At 36.6% G+C, this 23,461-nt stretch overlaps 1 protein-coding gene and 1 non-coding gene across 3 annotated transcripts in view; one reads left to right on the forward strand and one right to left on the reverse strand.

Moving 5' to 3' along the window:
• The window catches only part of RAB6A (RAB6A, member RAS oncogene family), a 78,065-nt gene that overhangs the window by 32,430 nt on the left and 22,174 nt on the right, over positions 1-23,461 (reverse strand). For both annotated transcript variants that reach the window (XM_029957064.1, XM_029957063.1), the window contains exon 2: positions 6,970-7,028. In XM_029957064.1, coding sequence (XP_029812924.1) covers positions 6,970-7,028 — 59 coding nt within the window. The remainder of the gene's footprint in view (positions 1-6,969; positions 7,029-23,461) is intronic.
• Positions 11,152-11,277, forward strand: LOC115272911. The gene has a single exon (XR_003900557.1). It is a non-coding gene; the product is annotated as a small nucleolar RNA SNORA76 (small nucleolar RNA).

The raw sequence follows: 23,461 nt of genomic DNA on the forward strand, positions 1-23,461 counted from the left end.
TTCTGTGTCTCCCTCTGTCTCTGCCCCTACCCTGCTTCTATTCTGTCTCTCTCTCTCTCTCTCAAAAATAAAATAAACATTAAAAATTTTTTGAAAACAGAGTATGAGTCCTCCAATTATTATTTTTCTTTTTCAAGACTATTTTGGCTTTTGCAAATTAGAATTGACTCATTTCTACACAAATGGAAGTAGAAATCTGATAGGGATTAGACTGAGTCTGTACACTCCTTTGATTAGTTAGTATTGACATCTGAACATAAAATCTTCCAATCCCTTTGCCTGGATGTCTCTCTACTTACTTAGGTCTTATTTATTTATTTTTTTTTTTTTTGAGCAGTGCTTTGTAAATTTCAATTATACACCGTTACTAAGAAAGCAAACAAGCACACAAGCAATTAGCATTCTCCTTTATCCGAAACTATGTGACTACATATTTCAAGTACATCTCTTCCTACATATAATTTCATCTATGACATTTAGTTTGAAAATGTGTATCCTGTCCTGTTATAGGCTGGGATAATGGGTTTATAAAATTTGAATTATTTTGCAAAACCTGAGAAATATACAGGAATGGTATCGGGCTATATTTAAGGAATCTCATTAGTAGAACCCCAATTAATCAAATAATCTGGTAGAGGCAGCTAATTTTCTACACAAATATCCCATTTTACCCTTCTTCCTTATTAAAACAATCAAACATTTATTTAAATCCATACTTCTCCCATTTTAAAGACTACATTTTCCAGCCTTCTTTTAGTTTTAAATCAGGTTGACTCAGTTGAGAGGTGCACTCTTTGGCATTTTTCCTTTCCTCTTTCTTTCTGCCTGGATGTGGATACCACATCCAGAACTCCAGGAATCATTCAGTAACCATGAAAAAATCTCCACAGGGAAGTCATATATTAGATCTGATTAAAGTTAGAAGGCATCTTCATCCCAGATGACCATGGGGCTGCCACATAGCCCTGGACTACTCTACCTCTAAAGTTCTTTTACATGAAAAAAATTCTCATATCACTTACTAATGCTATTTTGTGTTTGTTATAAATAGCCAAAACTAATTTTAATGGCTACAAACAGAAATATGCACTCTCAGATCTCACAGTCAACACACACAAATGTTTATAGCATTTGTACAAAGTAAGACTTTATGATAAAATGTACAATAATCCCCTCCTTCCACTGCACTATCCTAATTCTGGAACATCATTCATACCCTGAACTCATAAAGGTCAAAATAGCCTGTTCCTGCCTGCTCTTCTTTACAGTTAATTTTATTCCAAACAGAGCTACTATGGCAAAGAAGTTGATCAGCCACAAGAAATAAGCCAACAGCAGGAAAAACAGAAAGAATGGTTGGGAAACTAAACATTATTATCAGCTATTCCAGCAACTTAAATTTTACTGATGTGGAACAAATTCAAACTTTCATAAAAGAGAGATAAGACATTAGTGCTGCCTCTCACTCATCTTCTTTATAGAAATGCAGAACGCAACAATTGTAGAAGAAACCAAAGGTTAGAGAAAATTATCCCGCATATCTTAATTTATAGCTGCACATTAGTTTAAATGTTAATTAATTCACTGGGTTAGGAAAGTCTACTTTGTAAAAGAAAAAAAAAACTGAACTGAGTACTTTTAACTGTGGGAACACACAATTCAAGACTGAACAATAACTTACCTAAATATATCAGCATCAAGAAAATAATGAGAGCTGTAGTTTAGATATTTGTATTTGAATGCTCTCTACCCAGAACATTGTTTATTTGCCCCAATAGCAATTTTATAAAATACTGTAGATGTAAACTATTATTCTGACTTCTTTCCTACATAGTGGTTTATCACCTATACTGATACCACACGTAGTCAAGACCCATCAACATCATGATTTTCCATAAGGAACTTGAGTTTTCCCACCTAAAAGTAATTAGATAAAAAAAAAAAAAAGTATTCCTCTGTACTAAGTAACAATAATCAGCTTCCTTGGTGGTCCAAACATACAAAGTTCTGTTGCCTGGCTGCTGCTTTCCCTAGCAGGAGAAAATAGATCAAGAATAAGAGTTCAGAAAGGCAAAGACTAGAATAAAGAAAGAAAAGAGTGGACAAGTTAAAGAACAGTCTATCTAACACTGACTAACAGAGAGAAGTAAAAAGAATGAAGAAAGGCCAAGGATCCCAGGAGGAGGATGCTGATATGGGTTTCATGTTAGAAAGGTAACCATCCCATTACTACATATGTTTATATATATTTATATATGTATGTGTACTTTTCCCTTAGATCTCTTTGTGCTTTATTACTTAGAACAGAAACTATGTAGAATCTGTCTATTTCAGAAATAAATCATTAAAACAGGCATAAAATTTTACTTATGCAAGATGAACAAGTTCTAGAGATCATTGTACATATATATAATATTGTACTGAACTTAAAAATCTGATTAGGAGGTAGATTTCATATTAAGTGTTCTTAGCACAGTTTGCAGAAAGGGAACTATTCTTCTCCTACCCCCCATAAAATGACAATACTTCTGGTAGGAGAAAAAACAGAGTCCTTAAAAATTAAAGAAGATTAAAAAATAAAAAATCAAACACTGGATGAGAAAAGCAGTCGGTGGGGGTGGGAGGGTGGGTATCAGGTACAGACACTATTTCTATTGGTAACAAACTAGAATTTTGTGTAGAATAATTTAAAGCTTAAACTTAAAGAGGTTAAGGATGTATTTGATCACCACTGCCTTCCTGGAAAAATTCATTTAAGTTCTTTTAAATGTTTCCGTATTTTAAACTACACCACCCTGAATTTCTGGTTGTTGTTTTTTCCCAGTTAAGATGCAATACTTTATTCAAATCCATCAGAGAAATGGACAGCTTGGGTTGTAACAAAGCATTATGTTTAAAAAAATTTTTTAATGTTTTATTTATTCTTCAGTGAGAGAGAGAGAGAGAGAGAGAGAGAGAGAGAGAGAGAAAGCATGAGCAGGGGAGGGTCAGAGAGAGAAGGAGACACAGAATCTGAAGAAAACAGGCTCCAGGCTCTGAGCTAGCTGGCAGCACAGAGCCTGATGGGGGGGGCTTGAACCCACAAACCGCGAGATCATGACCTTAGCCGAAGCCAGACGCTTAACCAACTGAGCCATTCAGGTGCCCCCACTTTTATTAATTCTTTAATGTAACAAAGCATTATGTTTTAAAGCACAGATCAGTAATTGTGTATTAAAAGTATACACTGGTACAAATTAAACTGATCAGCAGAGCACAACTTTTTAATGTTTAAAAAAGAGTAAGCTTCCCTGTAAAAGCAGCACCTTTGTGACATTTTTAACTTTAGTACTCGTCTCCTTCTTCTTCATGTTCTCCTTCAAGTGAGTCCACACCAACCTCTTCATATCCTTCTCGATGGGAGCCATGTCCTCAGAGGCTTCAGAAAACTCTTCTTCATCCAGGCCCTCACTCACATACCAGTGAACAAAGGCGTGCTTGGCATACATCAGGTCAAACTTGTGGTCCAGGTGAGCCCAGGCCTCAGCAATGGCTGTGATGTTGCTCAGTATACATACAGCTTGCTGTACTTTGGCCAGGTCTCCACCAGATACCACAGTGGGAGGCTGGTAATTAATGCCAACTTTGAAGCCAATGGGGCACCCGTCCATAAAACTAGATGGTACCCTTGGTCTTAATGGTGGCAATGGAGGCACTGACGTCTTTGGGAACCATGTTGTCACAGTACAACAGGCAGCCAGCCATGTTTTTTGTTTCTTTTTAATGTTTATTTGAGAGAGGGAGAGAGGGAGGGAGGGAAGGAGGGAGAGAGGGAGAGAGAGAAGGAGAAAGAGAGAGAGAGAGAGAGAGAGAGAGAACGAACAGGGGAGGGCAGAGAGAGAGGGAGACACAGACTTTTGTTTTTAATGTTTTATTTATTTTTGATACAGAAAAGACAAAGATGAGAGGGGCAGGGGCAGAGAAAGAGGAAAGTACAGAATCTGAAGCAGGCTCCAGGCTCTGAGCTGTCAGCACAGAGCCCGACACCAGGGTCGAACCCACGAACATGAGATCATGACCTGAGCCGAAGCCGGACGCTTAACCGACTGAGCCACCCAGGCGCCCCAAGACACAGACTCTGAAGTGGGCTCCAGACTCTGAGCTGTCCCCACAGAGCCTGACGCAGGGCTTTAACTCCAAACCGTGAGATCACGACCTGAGCTCAAGTCAGACACTTAACCAACTGAGCTACCCAGGTGGCCCGCAAGCCATGGTGAGGATCATATTTCACCACCTGGTTTGCTGGTTCAAAGCATTTATTAGTTATCTCTGCTACAGAAAGCTGTTCATGGTAGCCTTTCTCAGGAGAGGTAACAGGAGCATATGTGGCCAGGGAGAAGTAGATGCGGGAATAGGACAACTGGATAGTTTGTAATTGTCAGATCAACATTCAGGGCTCCATCAAATCTGAGGGAAGCAGTAATGGAGGATACAATTTGACCTATCAACATATTTAGGTTGGTGTAGGTTGGGCATTCAATATTTAGATTTCCACGACAGATGGCACAGATGGCCTGTCTACCAAAAAGTTTAATTTATGTTTATTGTCACTTTGTAAAGCCTTTGGAATAAGAAACTCTCTAAATTCAAAGTAATCTCAGAAGTTAGTCTGAGCAATATAGTCTTTCTCAAATAAACAAATGAATATAAACAAACAAAAAAGAAAAATCTGTGGGTTTATAACTGCATAAAGAAATTAGTAGTGAATAAGAAGACCAACTTTAAGAGAAATCAATTCCAGACTCTCTACTTAGAACAGTTTTTTGTTTCACTTTGATATGGCGCCTAAATTTTGGTCAATTAAAGACTCTTTTGGCCAGTTTCCTTCTTTTTAAATGAAATTAATTCAGTGCAAAGGAATCAGAGAACATGAAACATTAACTACATAAAGTTTATCATTTTGTAAAATAAAACTTCACTTAAACTAAGTTTAATACATACATTACACAAGGCTCATATAAGCCCAATAACAAATTTCTAGCAATGAGACTAGCACTTTAATATTCATTTCAGAAGTCTTTCTGTTGTATGTGTGATGGGATGTACATAGGGCATCTTCAAATGATTCACTGAAGAGCTCTTCACCGGATAACTAAGTTGGCAGCTAAATACAGAAGGTAAATTCCTCATATTCAAAGATAATATTTAATATATTGTCAAGCTGATTTCACTAAAGACTAGGGTACTATATTGTCCAAATTTTCTTGTTAGAACTAAACTAAAAGAATATCTAGGACTGTACCTAATTGTTATAAAAACTTATAACTCACATTGTCAATAAGCCTCTCCTGTTAATACCAAAGTACAATGATATTTTAGCTTCATTAGCAACAACTTTTCCACAAAGGATCAAAATCCTTCCTTATGTGTCAAATTCTATCAGTATCACTACACTTATATCAACATCACTACCCTTATATATGTCTGAATGAACAGCAGCGTAAAGAAACAACAATGGTACTTTCAGTATGCTTTAAAGACCTCCTTAATTTCACTGAGACCATGAATGTAACAAAATTCTTTAGAAACATCCAGAACTCTAAATAGGCTCTAACTAGTAAGTCAGTCTTTAGCCCAAGATTCTGACCCTAGTTCATATTTTTTTTAGCCTACAGTTTTTGGTTCAGATTTATGTATCAATCATTTCTGTTCTATGATCTTTATGGTTGTTAATAAAATAAAAGGCTTAATTAAAAACAAATTGTTGGGATGCCTGGGTGGCTCAGTCAGTTAAGTGGCCAACTTTATCTCACGGTTCTTGGGTTCGAGCCTCGCGTCAGGCTCTGTACGGACAGCTCAGAGCCTGGAGCCTGCTTCAGATTCTGTGTCTCCTTCTCTCTCTGCCCTTCCCCTGCTCATGCTCTATCTCTCGGTCTCTCAAAAATAAATAAAACATCAAAAATAAAAACCAAAAAACACAAATTCCTGTGGTAGCTTCATAGGTGTACACATCTATCAAAACATGTCAAAATGTAAAGAGTTAATAATTCTTTACTACTATATGATTTTTTAAGAGTTCTGTATGTTTTGGATAACAGTTCTTTGTCATGTGTCCTTTGCTTGTTTTAGGTTTAGTTTATTTTTCTATTTCTTAAGGTAGAAGTTAAATTATTGATTTAATGTATTTCTTCTTTTCCTTATAGCACTGAGTTAGCTATATTGTATAATTTTTGGTATGCTGTGGTTTTTGGGTTTTTTTCCATTTGTCTCAAAATATTTTCTAATTTCTCTTGTGATTTTTTTCCTTGACTCACTGGTTATTTGGGAATTTGCTGTTTAATTTCCACATATTTGTGAGTTTCCCAAATCTCCTTCTGTTAATGATTTCTAATTACATTACTCATTTATTCTTGACTTTAAGTGTAGATTAAAAGGTCACAGAATCCTAGGCTTGAACCACATAAGAGAATATCTACAATCACTCCTACTTCATTTTTTTCGGTTAATTTTTTTATTTGTTTTTTAATAGTTAATTGTCACGTTGGTTTCCATATAACACCCAGTGCTCTTCCCCACAAGTGCCCTCCTCCATGTCCATCATCCCCCTTCCCCTCCCCGCTCCCTCTTCAGCCCTCAGTTTGTTTTCAGTATTCAAGAGTCTCTCAAGATTTGCCTCGGTCCCTCTCCCTAACTTCTTTTCCTCCCTTCCCCTCCCCATGGTCCTCTGTTAAGTTTCTCCTGTTAGACTTATGAATCACTCCTACTTCTATCCCAGATGGTAATTACAATAATCTTTAAGAAAGCCCTCTAGGAGATAAAGAAATCAAGCAAAAACACTGAGGACAATGAGCAAAATCAGTTATACTTTGTATTTATATAGTATTTTACAGATTACAGAAAGTGCTTTTATGTAAATATGAATTTTTAAAAAGTCCTTAAATCTTACTTCTAACACAAAATACAATCAGTGAGTTGGCAAAAATAAAATACCTGATAGGTGTTGTCAAAACTGTCATACATGAATCTGGTGATCAAGGATGTCTTTCCAACTGAAATGAAAAGGAAAAAGATTCACTTAGTTAACACATTACACTGAGTTCTCAAGCCATTCTTCTACAGAGTACTACCATTAAAGTCAATGGGAAATATCTGCCATGGTTCTACTAATAATAATTTTAAAACACAGAGTCCCTAGTTTGTTGAAACACCTTTCTCTAATAACAGATAACAATCTCTCAAATTAAGAATACAGGTAAAGAGGGGGGCGCCTGGGTGGCTCAGTCGGTTGGGCATCCAACTTCGGCGCATGGGTTCGAGCCCCAGGTCGGGCTCTGTGCTGACAGCTCGGAGCCTGAGGTCTGCTTCCAATTCTGTGTCTTCTTCGCTCTCTGCCCCTCCCCCACTCACAGTCTATCTCTCTCTCAGAAATGAATAAATGTTAAGAAAAAATTAAAAAAAGAATACAGGTAAAGAGTATTTATCTAGTTAAGAGTTGAGGAAAATGAAAAGATGGAGGAAAACATTCAATTATGTTGACATCTCTAATTCACAAAAGGCCAAGCAGATATTCACTTGGGCCCTAACAAACACAACTTGGATTAGACTCTGAAAAATTATAATTCACTTACTGGAACCTGTAAAATTTGAAGTTCTTATCCACTTCACTGAATGAATCAAATCTCAGGGAATATAAAGACTAAAGATAGAGAGTCCTAGGAGGAATAGGAGGGCCACAAGAACTAGAATGTCTTAAGAGTAACAAAGAAGTGACAAGGAAAACTGTATTGAAACTCATCTCAGGATCACATCTCTCCACTTCTCAGGCAGGGCAATCCCAAAGATTCATAATACTACTTTGTACTGGTTAATCCACATGGAAGTGTCACTAAATCAAAAAAAGGGGAATACTGGCATTCCCTTACCAATGGGTATACTCTACAAGGGCAAGAGCCATATCTATTTTTCCAGCAGCTTGACACAGACCCAACAAATACTAAATTAATATAAGTAGTTGTATTAATTATATTAATTAAAAAAGAGCTGTGCAAAAAAGTATCTTAAATGCTCCCCAAAATGTAAAAGAGATATGAACCTGGCCTCCAAATTATATTCTCTAATCATATATCATATGAAAACCTGAAGGAGAAAAATGGGCCAAAGAGGGAAGAATCCTACAAAATTATGTACTCCCAAATGTCTTATTTCAGAAAGCCTAAAACAGCAGGTTGAAGAGAAAAACTATAGTCAGACCCTAATCAAAAGCAAAGTGATGTCTGAGAAGAAGCCTCTTTATAAAGCAACAGTGGAACTATGCACTTTTTCATTAGTAAATAGTACATATGGTTTTCATTAAAAAAAAAAAAAACCACCCACTACCTTTTCCACATAAAAGAGTAAAATGTGTATTTGTAATGCATGCAGCACAGAAAATAACAAGAACAAAGTGAAAATTATGTATATCATACTACCCATATATAACTAATATTAGTATATGTTTTTCTGAAATATTTTTTATATTTAAGTATATATACTTAAAGGGAAAACTCTAGAACCATTCACAGGAAAGCCAGGAACAATAGACACAGTACTATTTTCAACACTGATTGGACTCTATAAAGTAAATGTAGGGTGCCTGGGTGGCTCAGTTGGTTAAGCACCCAACTCTTGATTACAGCTCAGGTCATCATCTCATGATTCATAAGTTCAAGCCCCATATTGGGCTCCACACAGAACCTGGTGGGGATTCTCTTCTCCCTCTCATTCTGCCCCTCCCCACCCCATCAAAATAAATAAGTAAACTTAAAAAAAAATTATGTGGCGATAATGGCAAAAGAAATTATGTTTCACTACCTACCCAGCCTCCAGGTTTTAAAGACCCTGAACACAGACCATAAGAAAATAGAAAATGAAAGACGCTATATGCTTGAAAGAAAAATAGCAAAGTGAGATTTTCCAGCCTATAATTTTTTGCCTGAAACACTACCATACCTGGGTTTCTGGCAGCCCACAACCTGACTTGAGGAGTTGGAGGACAAAGTTCAGGGCACAGAACAATTAGAAAGATTAAGGAGAGGAAGCTACAAAGAAAGTGAACTGGAAAATCTGCATTTAAAACATCTCCAAATCCTAAACTGATTTCCTAAACTACCCATGACTATTTGATGGGAAGACTTCAGGATTCCCAGTGAAAAAGTAGCAGTTGAGTTTTCAAAGAACTGAGTTACTGTACAACACAGGGAGTTTAGAATTTGAATCCAGCCAAGGTAACTGCCTTCTAAGCCACAAACAACTCTTTGGAAGAACAACAAAATCCTCAGTCTCTGTATACTTTCTTCATCAAGTCTACTATCTAATTAAAAAAAAAGCAAAAAACAGTAGATGCAAAGACATAAAAATATATAATTCATACTAAAAAACAAAGAAAAAGAAAACAGGTTCCGAGTTGACCCAGATATTATAGTTAGAAAACAAGGATTTAAATTATAGATACATTCTCTCTCTCCCCCCCATATCTAATATTATATATTGAATGACCTGGGCCAAATATATATATATATATTCAAATATATATATACACATAGAAAAAGAGAAAGGGGGGGAAGAGAGAGAGAGAGAGAGAGGGAGGGAGAGAGGGAGGGAGGAAGGGAGGGAGAGAGGGAATCTTAAGTAGGCTCCATGCTCAACACTGAGCCTGATGTGCTTGATCCTATGACTCTGGGATCATGACCTGAGCTGAAATTAAGAGTCAGATGCTCTGCTAAGCGAAATAAGTCAGAAAGAGAAGGATAGATACCACATGTTTGCATTCATAGGTCTAACAGGAGAGACCTGGCAGGGGACCATGGGGAGAGGAAGGGGGAAAGAGAGCGGGGAAGAGTGAGGGACACAGATCAAGGGAGACTACTGGATACTGAAGACAAACCATGGACTGAAAGGGGAGGGGGAGGGAGGGAGGAGGTGATGGTCATGGTGGGGGGCACTTGTGGGGAGAAGCACTGGGTGTTATATGGAAACCAACTGACAATAAACTATTATAAAAATATATATATAAAATAAAAGAAAATAAAGAAAAAAAAAGAGTCAGATGCTCAACTGAATGAGCCACCCAGGCACCCCTAACTTTTTTTTTAAAAGTGACTCTTGATTCTGGCTCAGATAATGATCTCGTGGTTCATGGGTTTGAACCCTGCATCAGGCTCTATGCTCACAGTGCCAAGCCTGCTTAAGATTCTGTCTCCCTCTCTCTGCCCTTTCCTTGCTTGTACTCTCTCTCTCACGCTCTCTCAAAAACAGATATATTTTTTTAAAAAGTGACAAAGAACACTTTCCAACTCATGACATGGATGAGCATAACCCTAACAAAGACATTACAATAAAGTGAAAATTATGAATCAATATCTCTCATCAATACAGACTCAAAATTCCTTAACAAAGTTATTAGCAAATCAAATCTCTCTCTATATATAAAGACATCTCCATAAGTAGGTGGGAATTATTCCAGGAATAAAAGGCTAGTAGATCATGGAAAATAAATAAAATAATGTAATCTAGAATATTAACAGAATAAAAAAGAAAATCCATAAGTTTATCTCAATATATAATATAGACAAAGCATATGACAAAATTCAACAGATTCATGATGAAAACTCTAAGGAAACTAGTAAGCCCAAAACGGAAGGAAAATGAATCAATCAGATAAACAGTATTTACAAAGAAATCTATAGTTAACATCATAATGGTAAACACATCATAATGGTAAACACCAAATAAATAAATGGTTTCCTCGAAAGAATGGGGGGAGAAGCAAGGATGTCCAATCCACCACTTCTTTTTTACTTTTTATTTTTATTTTTAGACAGATAGAGAGAGTGCAAACATGTGGGGGAGAGGGGCAGAGAGACAAAGATGCTTAGGCAGGCTCCATGCTCAGTACAGACCCTGGGGATCATGACCTGAGCCAAAATCTAGAGCTGGATGCTCACCTGACTAAGCCACCCAGGTGCCCGCAATCCACCAGGTCTACTCAGTATGGTATTGGTGGTCTTAGCCAATACAATGTTGATAAAAACAAACAAAAGGCACACAAAACAACTCTGTTCTCTTTTATTGATGACATGACTGCTCATGTAGAAGAATCCTAAGAAACAAATTTTTTAAATCTACCAGGGCTACGTACTGCCTTTGAGCCCCCACAGGTGTGGCACCACGGGTCAGGCTGCAGCACCAGGGCACATGCTTCTGCATAACTGCAGCCGCCTGGTCCTCTGCTGGCGGCCCTTTTAACCACAAGCGACACAGCGGAAAGATAAATAAATAAAGAAATAAATAAATAAACAAATAAATAAATAAAATCTACTAGGGCTATTTAAAAAATCTACTAGAACTAGTATATGTGGCAAGGCCTCAGTACAGAAGGTTGATATACAAAAATCAACTGCATTTTTAACTAGAAGCAAACAAAATAAAAAATGTTAAATTCCACACATGGTAACATCAAAAAATATAAAATAATCAGGAATAACTTTAACAAGATGTGTAAGAACTCTACATTGAAAACAAAACACTCTATATTTAAGAATATTAAGAAAGGGGCACCTGGGTCGCTCAATCGGTTAAGGGTCTGACCAGCTCAGGTCATGATCTCATGGTTTGTGGGTTTGAGCCCTACGACAGGCTCTGTGCTGACAGCTCAGAGCCTGGAGCTGGCTTCAGATTCTGTCTCCCTCTCTCTCTGCCCCTCCCCCATGCATGCTCTGTTTCTGTCTCAATAATAAACATAAAAATTTTAAAAAAAAAGAATATTAAGAAAATCTAAATAAATATAAAAATATACCATATACTAAATTAAAAGGAATCAATATTAAGATATCAGTGTTCTCCAATTTACATATTCAACATAATCTCAATAGCTTTTGAAAAATGGCAAATGACAACCTGATTCTAAAGTTTACAGGAAAATGCAAAGGACTAAAATAGTTAAAACAATCTTGAAAACAGTGAACTGAACTGCTGAATAACCATCTCTATCTCTGTGAGACCAAAACTTTTTCTCCTACCCAATGCCCCACAAAAGGACCTGAAAAACCGACAATTTTAATTTTCTTCCACACTAGCATCTCAAGGATATTATAAGAAAATTAACAACAGTTTATTTTACATCTTAATCTTTCCTTTTTTTGATTTTTTATTTTTTTAATGTTTATTTTTAAGAGAGAGAAAAACAGAGTACAAGCAGGGGAGGGGCAGAAAGAGAGGGAGACACAGAGGCAGGCTCCAGGCTCTGAGTTGTCAGCACAGAGTCCAACACAGGGCTCAAGCTCACAAACCACGAGAGCATGACCTGAGTTGAAGTTGGACACTTAACAGACTGAGCCACTCAAGTGCCCCTAAATCTTACACAACTTTCCAATATGAAGTTGACATTTTGTTTGTACTGTTGTGGATATCACAAGGAGTTTTAGATAACAAATGCTTTCACCCTAATCCATAACCTTTGCAAAATTTAGTAGAGATGTTTTTTTCTGCCAACTCTTGTTTAAGAAAAAGATTTAATGAAACAGTTAATGCAAAAAAGCAAAATTTTCTAAGTGATACGTTAGGAAAGAAGATTTCAGAGAAACCTCAAGATGCCTCTATTTCCTTATTGCCAACCCCTAGAAAAATATTCTTTATTAATGAAAGCAGTACCTTCAATCAATCCTAATTCTGCAAATTTGTCTCAAACTGTCATTAGATCTAAGGTCTAAGTAAATTTATTTTATAGACATAATTTAAGATGAATTTAGGAAGGTGTGGGTAAAATGTCCTTTTTTTTTTAAGGGGGATTTAAAACTTAAATGAAGGGTCTCTATGAAGCAAGCAAAAATAAAAAAGTGCTCTCAATATATACTAAAAAAAAAAGGCATTTATACTTATTCCAGGGCTCTTTTTTCATTATGTTATTTATACTATTCCAGACACTGCACAATGTTTCACAACCATTTTTCAATCTCAAAACCACTCAAAGAGCCATTGCAGCCTTAAGAAGTAAGGCTATTCCACTTTTTAGAATGTTATTCCTTATAAAGAGCAGATCAGTTCCAAAAACTGGTAACCCCAGTGTAATCATAAGGAAAAGATCAAACAAATTCTACCAAAGGAGCATCTCACAAAATATTTGACCAGCACTCCTCCAACTGTCAAGGTTATTAAAATCAAAAGTCTAGGGGTGCCTGGGTGGCTAAGTCGGCTAAGTGGCTGACTTCAGCTCAGGTCATGATCTCATAGTACATGGGTTCGAGCCCTGCGTCAGGCTCTGTGCTGACGGCTAAGAGCCTGGAGCCTGTTTCGGATTCTGTGTCTCCCTCTCTCTCTGACCTTCCCCCGCTCATGCTCTGTGTCTCTCTCTCTCTCAAAAATAAATAAACATAAAAAAATTTTTTTAAATCAAAAGTCTTATGGGTATCTGGGTGGCTCTGTCAGTTGTGTCTAACTTCAGCTCAGGTTATGATCTCACAGTTTGAGTTTGAGCCCCGCATCAGGTTCTCTACTGATAGCACAGAGCCTGCTTTGGATCTTCTTACTCTCCTCCCCTGCTCATTCTCTCTCAAAAATAAACATTAAAAATACCCACAAAAGTCTGAGAAACCATTACAGCCAAGAACAGCCTGAAGAGACATGAAAACTAATGTAATAGGACATCTGACAAAATCCTGGAACAGACAAAGGACACTGGGGGGGGAAGTAAGAAAAATTAAATAAATTATGGATTTTACATAATAATGTATAATATTGGTTCATTAATTATGAAAAATGTGCCTACCATATTAACAAAAGATGTCAATAATAGGAGAAACTGGGGACAGGTTTATGGGAATTATAGTATCTTCTCAGTTTTTCTGCAAAACTATTCTAAAAATTATAGCATATTTTAAAATTATTTTATTCATTATTCATATACTCTAAAATAAAGCAGAAAATGTAGATCAGTGGTTTCCTAGGGCTAGTATACAAAGTATAGAATCTTTCAGGCATGATGGAGATGTTCTCTATTTTGTGGTGATTATTGCACTGTCAAGCCTCAAAGAATTATATACTCTTGTTTTAAGTCAGAGAGAGCATGAATGGGGGAAGGGCAAAGGAAAAGGAAGAGAATCTTCTCTTTCTTCCTTTTTTTTAAAGTTTACTTTGAGAGAGTGTGAGTGAGCACAAGCAGGGTTGAGGGAGAAGTGGAGTAGGGAGTGGGGAGAGAGAGAGAGAAGAGAAAAGAGAAGAGAGAAGAGAAGGGAGAAGAGAAAAGAAAAGAGGAGAGACTGAATGAATCTTAAGCAGGCTCCATATCCAGAGCAGAGACCAATGCAGGGCTCTATCTCACCAAACATGAGATCAGGACCTGAGCCAAAGCCAAGAGTCAGACAGTCAGCTGACACACCAAGGTACTCCTTTTTTTGTTTAAATATTTAGTTTGAGAGGGAGGGAGGGAGGGAGAGAATACACATAGTGAACGGGGAAGGGGCAGAGAGAGAGGGAGAGAGAAAATCCCAAGCAGGCTCCAGAACCAGAGCAAAGCCTGATGTGGGGCTCAATCTCAACCCCAAGAGATCAATATCTGAGCCATAATCTAGAACACTTAACCAACTGAGCCACCCAGGTGCCCCTGAAGTGCAGTTTATTGTCTATAAAGTAGACAACAGCCTTCCTCAGTAATAAAACTGGTAAGGAAAAATAATTTGTCACAAAAGAGCCTCAATAAAACAAACAGCAAAGGTTTCATTTAAATTTCAAGTGACCAGTAAACTCTTCTAAAGTATTCTAAAAGACTCAACATTCTAGCAGTGGGCCCCTAGGTATTTTGACTATAAAAGCACATTAAGATACATATTTAAAATCTCAATCCAGTACACAATTACTGAAATAAAAATCTTATAAAATTGCTATAGACTATGCATTCTGATATTTTCTCTCCATTGTTTTATAGGATAATTGACAAAAGTATTGATAGGATGATTCAATTTCTGGGACTGGCTTTAAAATACTGCAACAGACTCAGAGGAAATGAGATCGGTATTTTTATTAAGTATGATGTTATTTGTAGGACATTTGGGGGGAAGGAGGTTCCTGGTAAATATCCTTTATCAGAATTTAGGATGTTCACTTCTGCTCTTAATTAAAAGTGTAACCAGGGGCGCCCTGAGTGTCCAACTTTGGCTCAGGTCACGACCTCACAGCTCAAGCCCCACAGCTCAGAGCCTGGAGCCTGCTTCGGATTCTGTGTCCGCCCCCCACCCCCCGCCCCTTCCCCACTTGTGTTCTGTCACTCTCTCAAAAATAAATATTAAAAAAAATTTAGGTGTAACTAATTACAAACAGGTTTTAAATTCTATGAAATGCTTTTCCTGCATCTATGAAATGACTATATGGTTTTACTCCTTCATGTTAATGGAGTGAATCAGAAAGACTGACTTTCAAATATGAAATCAATCGTGCCTGTGTAACTGATTTTTTTAAATGATGAGATTAGAAAAAAGGAAAATTACAGGCCAATTCACTCATGACGAAAGATGCAAAATAATCTACAAAAAGTAAATTTAGCAAGGCCCTGAATACGTCATTATACAAAAATGAACTGTATTTCTACACATTATCAAGAAATGAAAACTAAAATTTAAAAATACTATTTATGCAGTATCAAAAACAAGATACCTAGGTATCTAACAAAAATATGCAAGACTTCTACACTGAAAATTGTGAAACACTGCTGACAGAAATTAAGGAATTTCCTAAATAGATGGAGAAATATACCATGTCCAAGGATTGGAAGACTCAATATTGTCTCAATATTGTTAATTCAGTGCAATCCCGGGGCGCCTGGGTGGCTCAGTTAAGCATTTGACTTCATCTGAGGTCATGATCTCGTGGTCCATGAGTTCAAGCCCAGCACTGACTCTGAGCTGGAGACTGCTTAGGATTATATGTCTCCCTTTCTCTCTACCCACCGCTGCTCATGCTCTCTCTCACTCTCAAAAATAAATAAACATGGGGCGCCTGGGTGGCTCAGTCAGTTGAGCGTCTGGCTTCAGCTCAGGTAATGATCTCATGGTTCATGGGTCTGAACCCTGCATCGGACTCTGTGCTGACAGCTAGCTCACAGCCTGTAGCCGGTCTTTGGATTCTGTCTCCCTCTCTCTCTGACTCTCCCCTGCTTGCGCTGTCTGTCTGTCTGTCTGTCTCTCTCTCTCTCTCAAAAATAAATAAAAACATCAAAAATAAACAAACATAAAAATAAAAATAAAAAAACAAATTCAATGCAATCCCAATTTAAAAAGCAAGGTTTGGTTAGTTTGGTATAAATTGACCAAGTGATTCAAAAACTTATAAAAGCAAATAACTCTGAGGAGCCAAGACAACCTTTTTAAAAAATTTATTTAAATCTAAGTTAGCTAACATATAGTGTTATAATGATTTCAGGAATAGAATTTAGTGATTCATCACTTACATATAATACCCAGTGCTCATCCCAACAAGTGTCCTCCTTAATGTCCCTCACCCATTTAGCCCACCACCCCACCACCACCCGGCCAGCAACCCTGTTTGTCTCTGTATTTAAGAGTCTCTTATCATTTGTCTCATTGTTTTTGAATTATTTTTGCTTCCTGTCCCTTATTTTTATCTATTTTGTATCTTAAATTCCACATATGAGAAAAATCATAGGATATTTGTCCTTCTCTGACATATTTCACTTAACATAATACACTCTAGCTCCATACAGATTGCAAATGGCAAGATTTCTTTCTTTTTCACTGCCGGGTAATATTCCATTACACACACACACACACACACACACACACACACACACACACACACACCTTCTTTATCCATTCATCAGTCAATGGACATTTCAGTTCTCTCCACATTTTTGCTGCTGTTGATAGTGCTGCTATAAGCACTGGGGTCCATGTGTCCCTTTGAATCAGCACCCCTATATCCTCTGGATAAATACCTAGTAGTGCAATTGTTGGGTTATAGAATAGTTCTATTTTTAATTTTTTGAGGAACTTCCATTCTGTTTTTCAGAGTGGCGGCACCAGTTGCATTCTCACCAACATGCAAAAGGGTTCCTCTTTCTCTGCATCCTCACCAACATGTTGTTTTGCCAAGACAATCTTGAAGAACAACAAGCACCATGAGCTATCCTATATTAGAGAGCCTTCTTGTAGAGCTTTATTTTTCTAATCTTGTCTGGAATATCCCAAAATGAAATAAATTTAAATATGTAGCTCCATTTATATGTAGGAGTATCTGAATTACTGAAAAACAAACCACAACATTTGCAATAAGCCATATAAAGGATATATCTCTAAATTATAGTCTTTCTGATGAGATTTTACTTCTAATGCTGAATCTGTCCCAACTCAAAGATGTACTGAGTGAAAAAGGAATATTCGCAGTTTCTGGGTTAAAATCCCAATTATTCCTTTTTTTAAAAAAAATTGAGAAATAATTCACAACCATAAAATTTACCCCTCTACAGAGCAAATTTTAGTGGTTTTTAGTATATTCACAAAGTTGTGCAACCATCACGACTAATTCCAAAACATTTTCATTACTCAAAAAAAATCCCATACCCATTAGCAGTCAATCCCTATAATCTTCATCCCTGACACCTATTAATCTATTTTGGACCTCTATGGATTTTTGCCTGTTTTCCAGCCCACCTTCATCATTTATGTAACTTGTAGTTTAATTAATCTTTCTGTGCCCATTCCATTATAAAAAATAAGTATAATAATAAATACTATATCACAGAATGGTTGCTAATACATTCAAAAAGGTTACTATGATTGGATATGCTCAGTGAACATAAACAATTCCTAGCATTTTAGGAAACAGTCCTCTTTGTGACAATCTAGAACTTCACTGGAAGAGTGAAGATAATTCTAGATGACTCCAGAATTTAGGTATTCCCTAACTGAAAACAAGTGCTGGGTCATAAGACAAGTCTCAACAAAAGTATGAAATCATATAGGATACCTTTTCTGCCCTCAGTAAAACTGAACAAGAACTTTATAACTCAAAGATACCTAGAAAGTCCCAACATGTTTGAAAATAAAGTAATATACCTATGGGTTCACAAAGAAATCACAAAGCAAATTTAAAAAATAATCTGAATGAATTAAAATATTTCCACATATGGTATGCAATATTCATAATAAGCAAAAAGCAGAAGCAAGCCAAATGTCCATTACCTGATAAATGAAACAAAATGTGGTATATCCATACAATGGAATATTATTCAGCCATAAAAAGAAACGAAGTACTGATACATGTCACAACAGGATGAATTTTTTTTTAATTTAATTTCAAAATCTTCATTATTATTTTTTACAGAAAGAGAAAGCAAGATTGAGAGTATGTGTGAGGGAGGGAGAGAGAATCTTTTTTCCTTAATGTTTATTGATTTTTGAGAGAGGGGCAGACAGAAGGACACAGACGATCTGAAACAAGCTCTGGGCTGAAAGCAGAGAGCTCCAGGCAGAGGTCCAGCTCACGAACTGTGAGATCATGACCTGAGCTGAAGTCAGATGCTTAACTGACTTAGTCGTCCAGGCACCCTGGGAGAGAGAGTTTTAAGCAAGCTCCAAGCCCAGTGCAGAGCCCAACAAGGTGCTTGAGCTCATGGCCCTGAGATCACAATCTAAGCCCAAATCAAGAGTCAGATGCTTAACTGAGCCAACCGGATGCCTCTACAAGGACAGATCTTAAAAAATACAATTCTGGGGCGCCTGGGTGGCTTAGTCGGTTAAGCCTCCAACTTCAGCTCAGGTCATGATCTCATGTTCATGAGTTCGAGCCCTGCAACGGGCTCTTTGCATCTCAGAGCCTGGAGTCTGCTTCAGATTCTGTCTTCTCTCTGTCCCTCCCCGCTCATGCTCTGTCTCTAGCTGTCTCAAAAATAAATAAAACTTAATAAAAGAAAGAAAAATACAACTCTAAGTGAAAGAAGCCAATCACAAAAGACCACATGATTCCATTTATATGAAGTGCCTAGAACAAGGAATTATATCAAGACAGAAAATAGATCAGTGGTTGCTTAAGGATAAAGGAGGGTAGAGGAATTGCATGGTAATGGCTAAGGGATATGAAGTTTGTTTTGGAGGTAATTAAAGTGTTCTAGAACTGACTGTGGTGAAGGTTACATAACTATGTGAATATAGTTAATGCCACTGAACCATATACTTAGGAATAGTTAAAATGGTAAATTTTGTTAGGCTCAGTCGTCCCACTTTATCTATGGTTTTGCTTTCTGCAGTTTCAGTTACCAGAGGTCAACTCTATTCCAGAAGCAGATGATCCTCCTGACATATCATCAGAAAGTCAATAGTAGCCTAATGCTATGTTACAATGACTACATCATTCACCTCACTTCATTTCACCACCATGGGCATTTCATCACCTCACATCACTACAGAAGTGTTAGTATAGTATAATAAGGTATTCTGAGAGATCACATTCATGTAACTTATATTAAAGTATATTGTTGTAATTGTTCTATTTTATTTTTGTTAATCTTTTACTGTGCCTCAATTAAACCTTACCATAGATATGTAAGCATGTACAAGAAAAAAATATACAAGTATGTATAGAGTTCGGTATTATCTGCAGTTTTAGGCATCCACTGAGAGTCCTGGAATATATACCCATGGATAAGAGGGACTACTGTATATTTTACGTTAAAAAAACTTCTCGCTAGCAAAAAAAAAAAAAAAAAAAAAAAAAAAAAAAAAAAAAACTATGGGGGATTTTAAAAAAATCTAATAATGGAACACCAAAAATAACTAAAAGGAATGCTTGAAAAAGGGCAGAGTATTAAACATTAGAGAAACTCATTATTGGACCTCCAGAAAGCCAAATTATACTAATTTAGGATAGAATTTCTATAAATGATAAAGTAATTCATTACATAATATACTCTTCAAGAATACGTAGGATTCAAAGAAGATTGGTGTTTGCATAAAAGAAGTCTCAATTATTCTACAACCTGTATATATATATGAAAACATATGAACTGCTTTGTAATTCTTAGCCAATTATACTGGACAGAAAATACTGAAAAGACCAACTAGATATTTATATTTTTCTAACTTTTTCCCACAAAAGTAAGCCACTATAAAACATTAATGTGCTATGATAATAACAGTAACTTAAATGAGATGTTATGATTTTAGTAACAGAGCTAACAGCAACAACAAAAACCCCTCACTATTTCATAATGGTAATAAAGGCAGCTAAAAAGGGGACCATAGGAGTAAAGCTCAATTGCAACCAAAATCCAATGCAGTATCATATACAAGATTATTTCACATAGGTAATGCAATTCTATAGGAAACAGAAAACTGAGGTACTTGGCTGGCTCAGTTGGCCTAGCATGTGACTCTTGGTCTCAGGGTGGGGAGTTAGAACCCCATGCTGGAGGTACAGTTAGAAGAAAAAAAAAAAGAAAGAAAGAAAGAAAAACCAACTAACCAAACCAAGGTAATGCTACTTCAATATAGCTAACCTAGTCAACAACACTAAATTTTAATAAATCTAGTGGCCTTTTCCTAAAACCTAAATTGAATAAAGGTTTTGTTTCTCCTAGGGGCACATGGATGGCCCAGTCCATTAAGCATCCGACTCTTAATTTTGGCTCAGGTCATGATCTCACAATTTGTGGAATCGAGCTCCACTGCGTTGGTCTCTGCGCTGACAGCGTGTGAAGCCTGCTTGGGATTCTTTCTCTCCACCCTCCTGCCTGCATGTATTCTCTCTCTCTCTCTCCCTCTCAAAATAAATAAACTTAAAAATTTTTTTCGTTTCTCCTAAAATTTAAAAAAAAAAACTACTACTACCCTTATACAATCATACTAAAAAATGGGGATTATAATTTTGTGTAGAATATTTGTTGAAATAAATAATTTGATATATATGGCTCAAAAGCTATTTTTAATAAAGGTGCTTTAGCTTTCTAATGAAAGCTTTATATGAGAGGCATAAGACCTTGAGTAAGGGTTTCTAAGATGATGAAATGGGAGACATCCAGAGTAAAAAACAAAAAATATTTAGAACAGAAGGGATTAAGACAGGAGAATTAAAATAAAAACTTTTAAAAAAGCCAACCAAACGCTAGGTGATGTATGGAATTGTTTAATCACTATATTGTACACCTAAAACTAATATTACATTGTATGTTAACTATCAGAAATTAAAACAAAACTTAATAAACAAAAAGAGATAAAGATAGGAAAGATATTCACATGGAGTTAAGGACTGTCTGGCTAATTTTACCAAAGATAAATAAATAATAAACAAGTATTTTGGGACACCTGGGTAGTTCAGTCATAGTTGAGCATCAGACTCTTGATTTCAGCTCAGGTCATGATCTTCTTACTGTTTGTGGGATTGAGCCCTGTGTCAGGCTCTGCTTGGACAGTGCGAAGCCTGCGTGGGATTCTCTCCCTCTTTCTGCCCCTCCTCTGTGTGCTCGCTTTTCCGTCTGTCTCCCTCTTTCTCAAAATACATAAGCATTAAGAGGCGCCTGGGTGCTTCAGTAGTTTAAGCCTCTAACTTAGGCTCAGGTCATGATCTTGCAGCTCAGGAGTTGCAAGATCTCCTCTGTCCCCCTTTCTCTGCCCCTCCCTGACGCTCACATGCTCTCACTGTCTCTATAAATAAACGATATTTTTAAAAGTAAAGAAATATTTTAATTCTACTATTTATTTCTCACTTCATTCCAAAACCAAGTGCTAGGGAACAATGATGTTGGCAGATGAGAATGAGAAACTAATTAAAAACACCACAAAAGAGTTCACAGTCCATTGAAAGAGATACATACAGAAGAATGAACAAAAGGAGAAAGCACTGGGCAGTGTCCATCCTCTGTACTGCTAGAGGAATCTTTTCTCAATTTATAGAACATTCCAGGGGTTAAACATCCAACTCTTGATTTTGGTTCGGGTCAACATTTCACAGTTCCTGAGTTTGAGCTCCGAGCTGACAGTGGGAAGCCTGTTTGGGATTCTCTCCCTCACTCTCTGCCCCTCCCCTGTTTGTGCTCACTCGCTTTCTTTAGCTCTCTCTCTCTCTCTCTCAAAATAAATAAACAACATTTCAAGGCTCCCCAGTATCCATATCCTTAGCAGCCATTCAAGGACCTTTACAATCAAAGTGGAACCTAGCCTTCTAGACTCATCTCCCACTCTTGCCAAACAAACTTCACCTGACAATAATGGAATGCTATTAGTTATTATTCAAGTATACTTTGTATCTTGGAGCCTCTGATATTTTGCTCATGGAACCTGATTTTGTGGAACTTTTCTTTCCTGGTTACATTATGAACTTATAAATTCAGTATCAGGTATGGTTCTGCCTGAAGGAAAGAAAAACTAAATTACCTCTCAAAATCACTTTGAGCCTAAGATTGTATTTCTACAAGTATTTTAGATGGCAGAAGGGCTTTTATGGTATTCCTACAACAAAGTGAACATCCATCTATGAATATATCTTAACGATAAAAAAAATGGATTGGAAATCATCTGTACCCTCAAAGAACAGTCCAGTGGAAAAGTTCAAAATAAGATATATTTTACCAGCATTTTTACTCAAAAACATTCAGTCTAAGTGTAGAAAGTTAACATAATAAAACGCATGATCTGCTTTTTCTTATGGGAAAAAGTAAGAAAAAAATGACAATATAAAAAACACTCATCTCAAATTTTCTTGTTTGTTCATTTACTAGTTTACTTCTCCCAACTTACAAATCATAAGCTGCAGAACAGGAACTTCATCTAGCTTGTTCATGGCTAATCTATACAGACAGTATTAGTCCCTGCTGGCATGGAATAAATTAACCAATGAACAGAAACTTCACCAAGTAGGCAACAATCATTACTAGGGCAGCCCAGAGTCTAACATACAATAGTCTAAAACAATCTTACATTCTTAAAAACATGAAAGTAAATACAGCTCATAGGACATGCTTAATAACAAAGCTCAGGAAATTAAGGTTTTAACATCAGAAGCCAAATTCACTAATTTACAGTAAAAAATAACCTTCATAAGTATGGCAATATTCAAGTCAGTATGACTAGCAAATTTTCTCATTCAAGCTGTATACATTTATGACTTGTATGCTTTTTCTACCTGCTGTACTTTAATAAAAAAAATCTAAATAACCCATAAAATCTAAATCCATAAAATCTAAAAAACCCATACAGGGTTTTACATACACACACACACTTAAAATACACATAGTAAAGTCTGGAGGAGTGGTAAGTAGAGTTAGAGTTCTAAGGTCCTTGCACTGTCCAGAAGGGTAAAGGAATCAATTAGCTGCAAACTTTTCTAAGTCATGGCTACATGCCATGATTTCCACTATGGTAATCAATAAACCAAAAAAAAATTTTTATAACTTCCCAATTATAAAGCAAAGAATATGGAATTTTTTAAAATTTATTTTTAGGAAAGT

Source organism: Suricata suricatta, chromosome 11 (genome assembly GCF_006229205.1).
Source record: "Suricata suricatta isolate VVHF042 chromosome 11, meerkat_22Aug2017_6uvM2_HiC, whole genome shotgun sequence".
NCBI lineage: Eukaryota > Metazoa > Chordata > Mammalia > Carnivora > Herpestidae > Suricata > Suricata suricatta.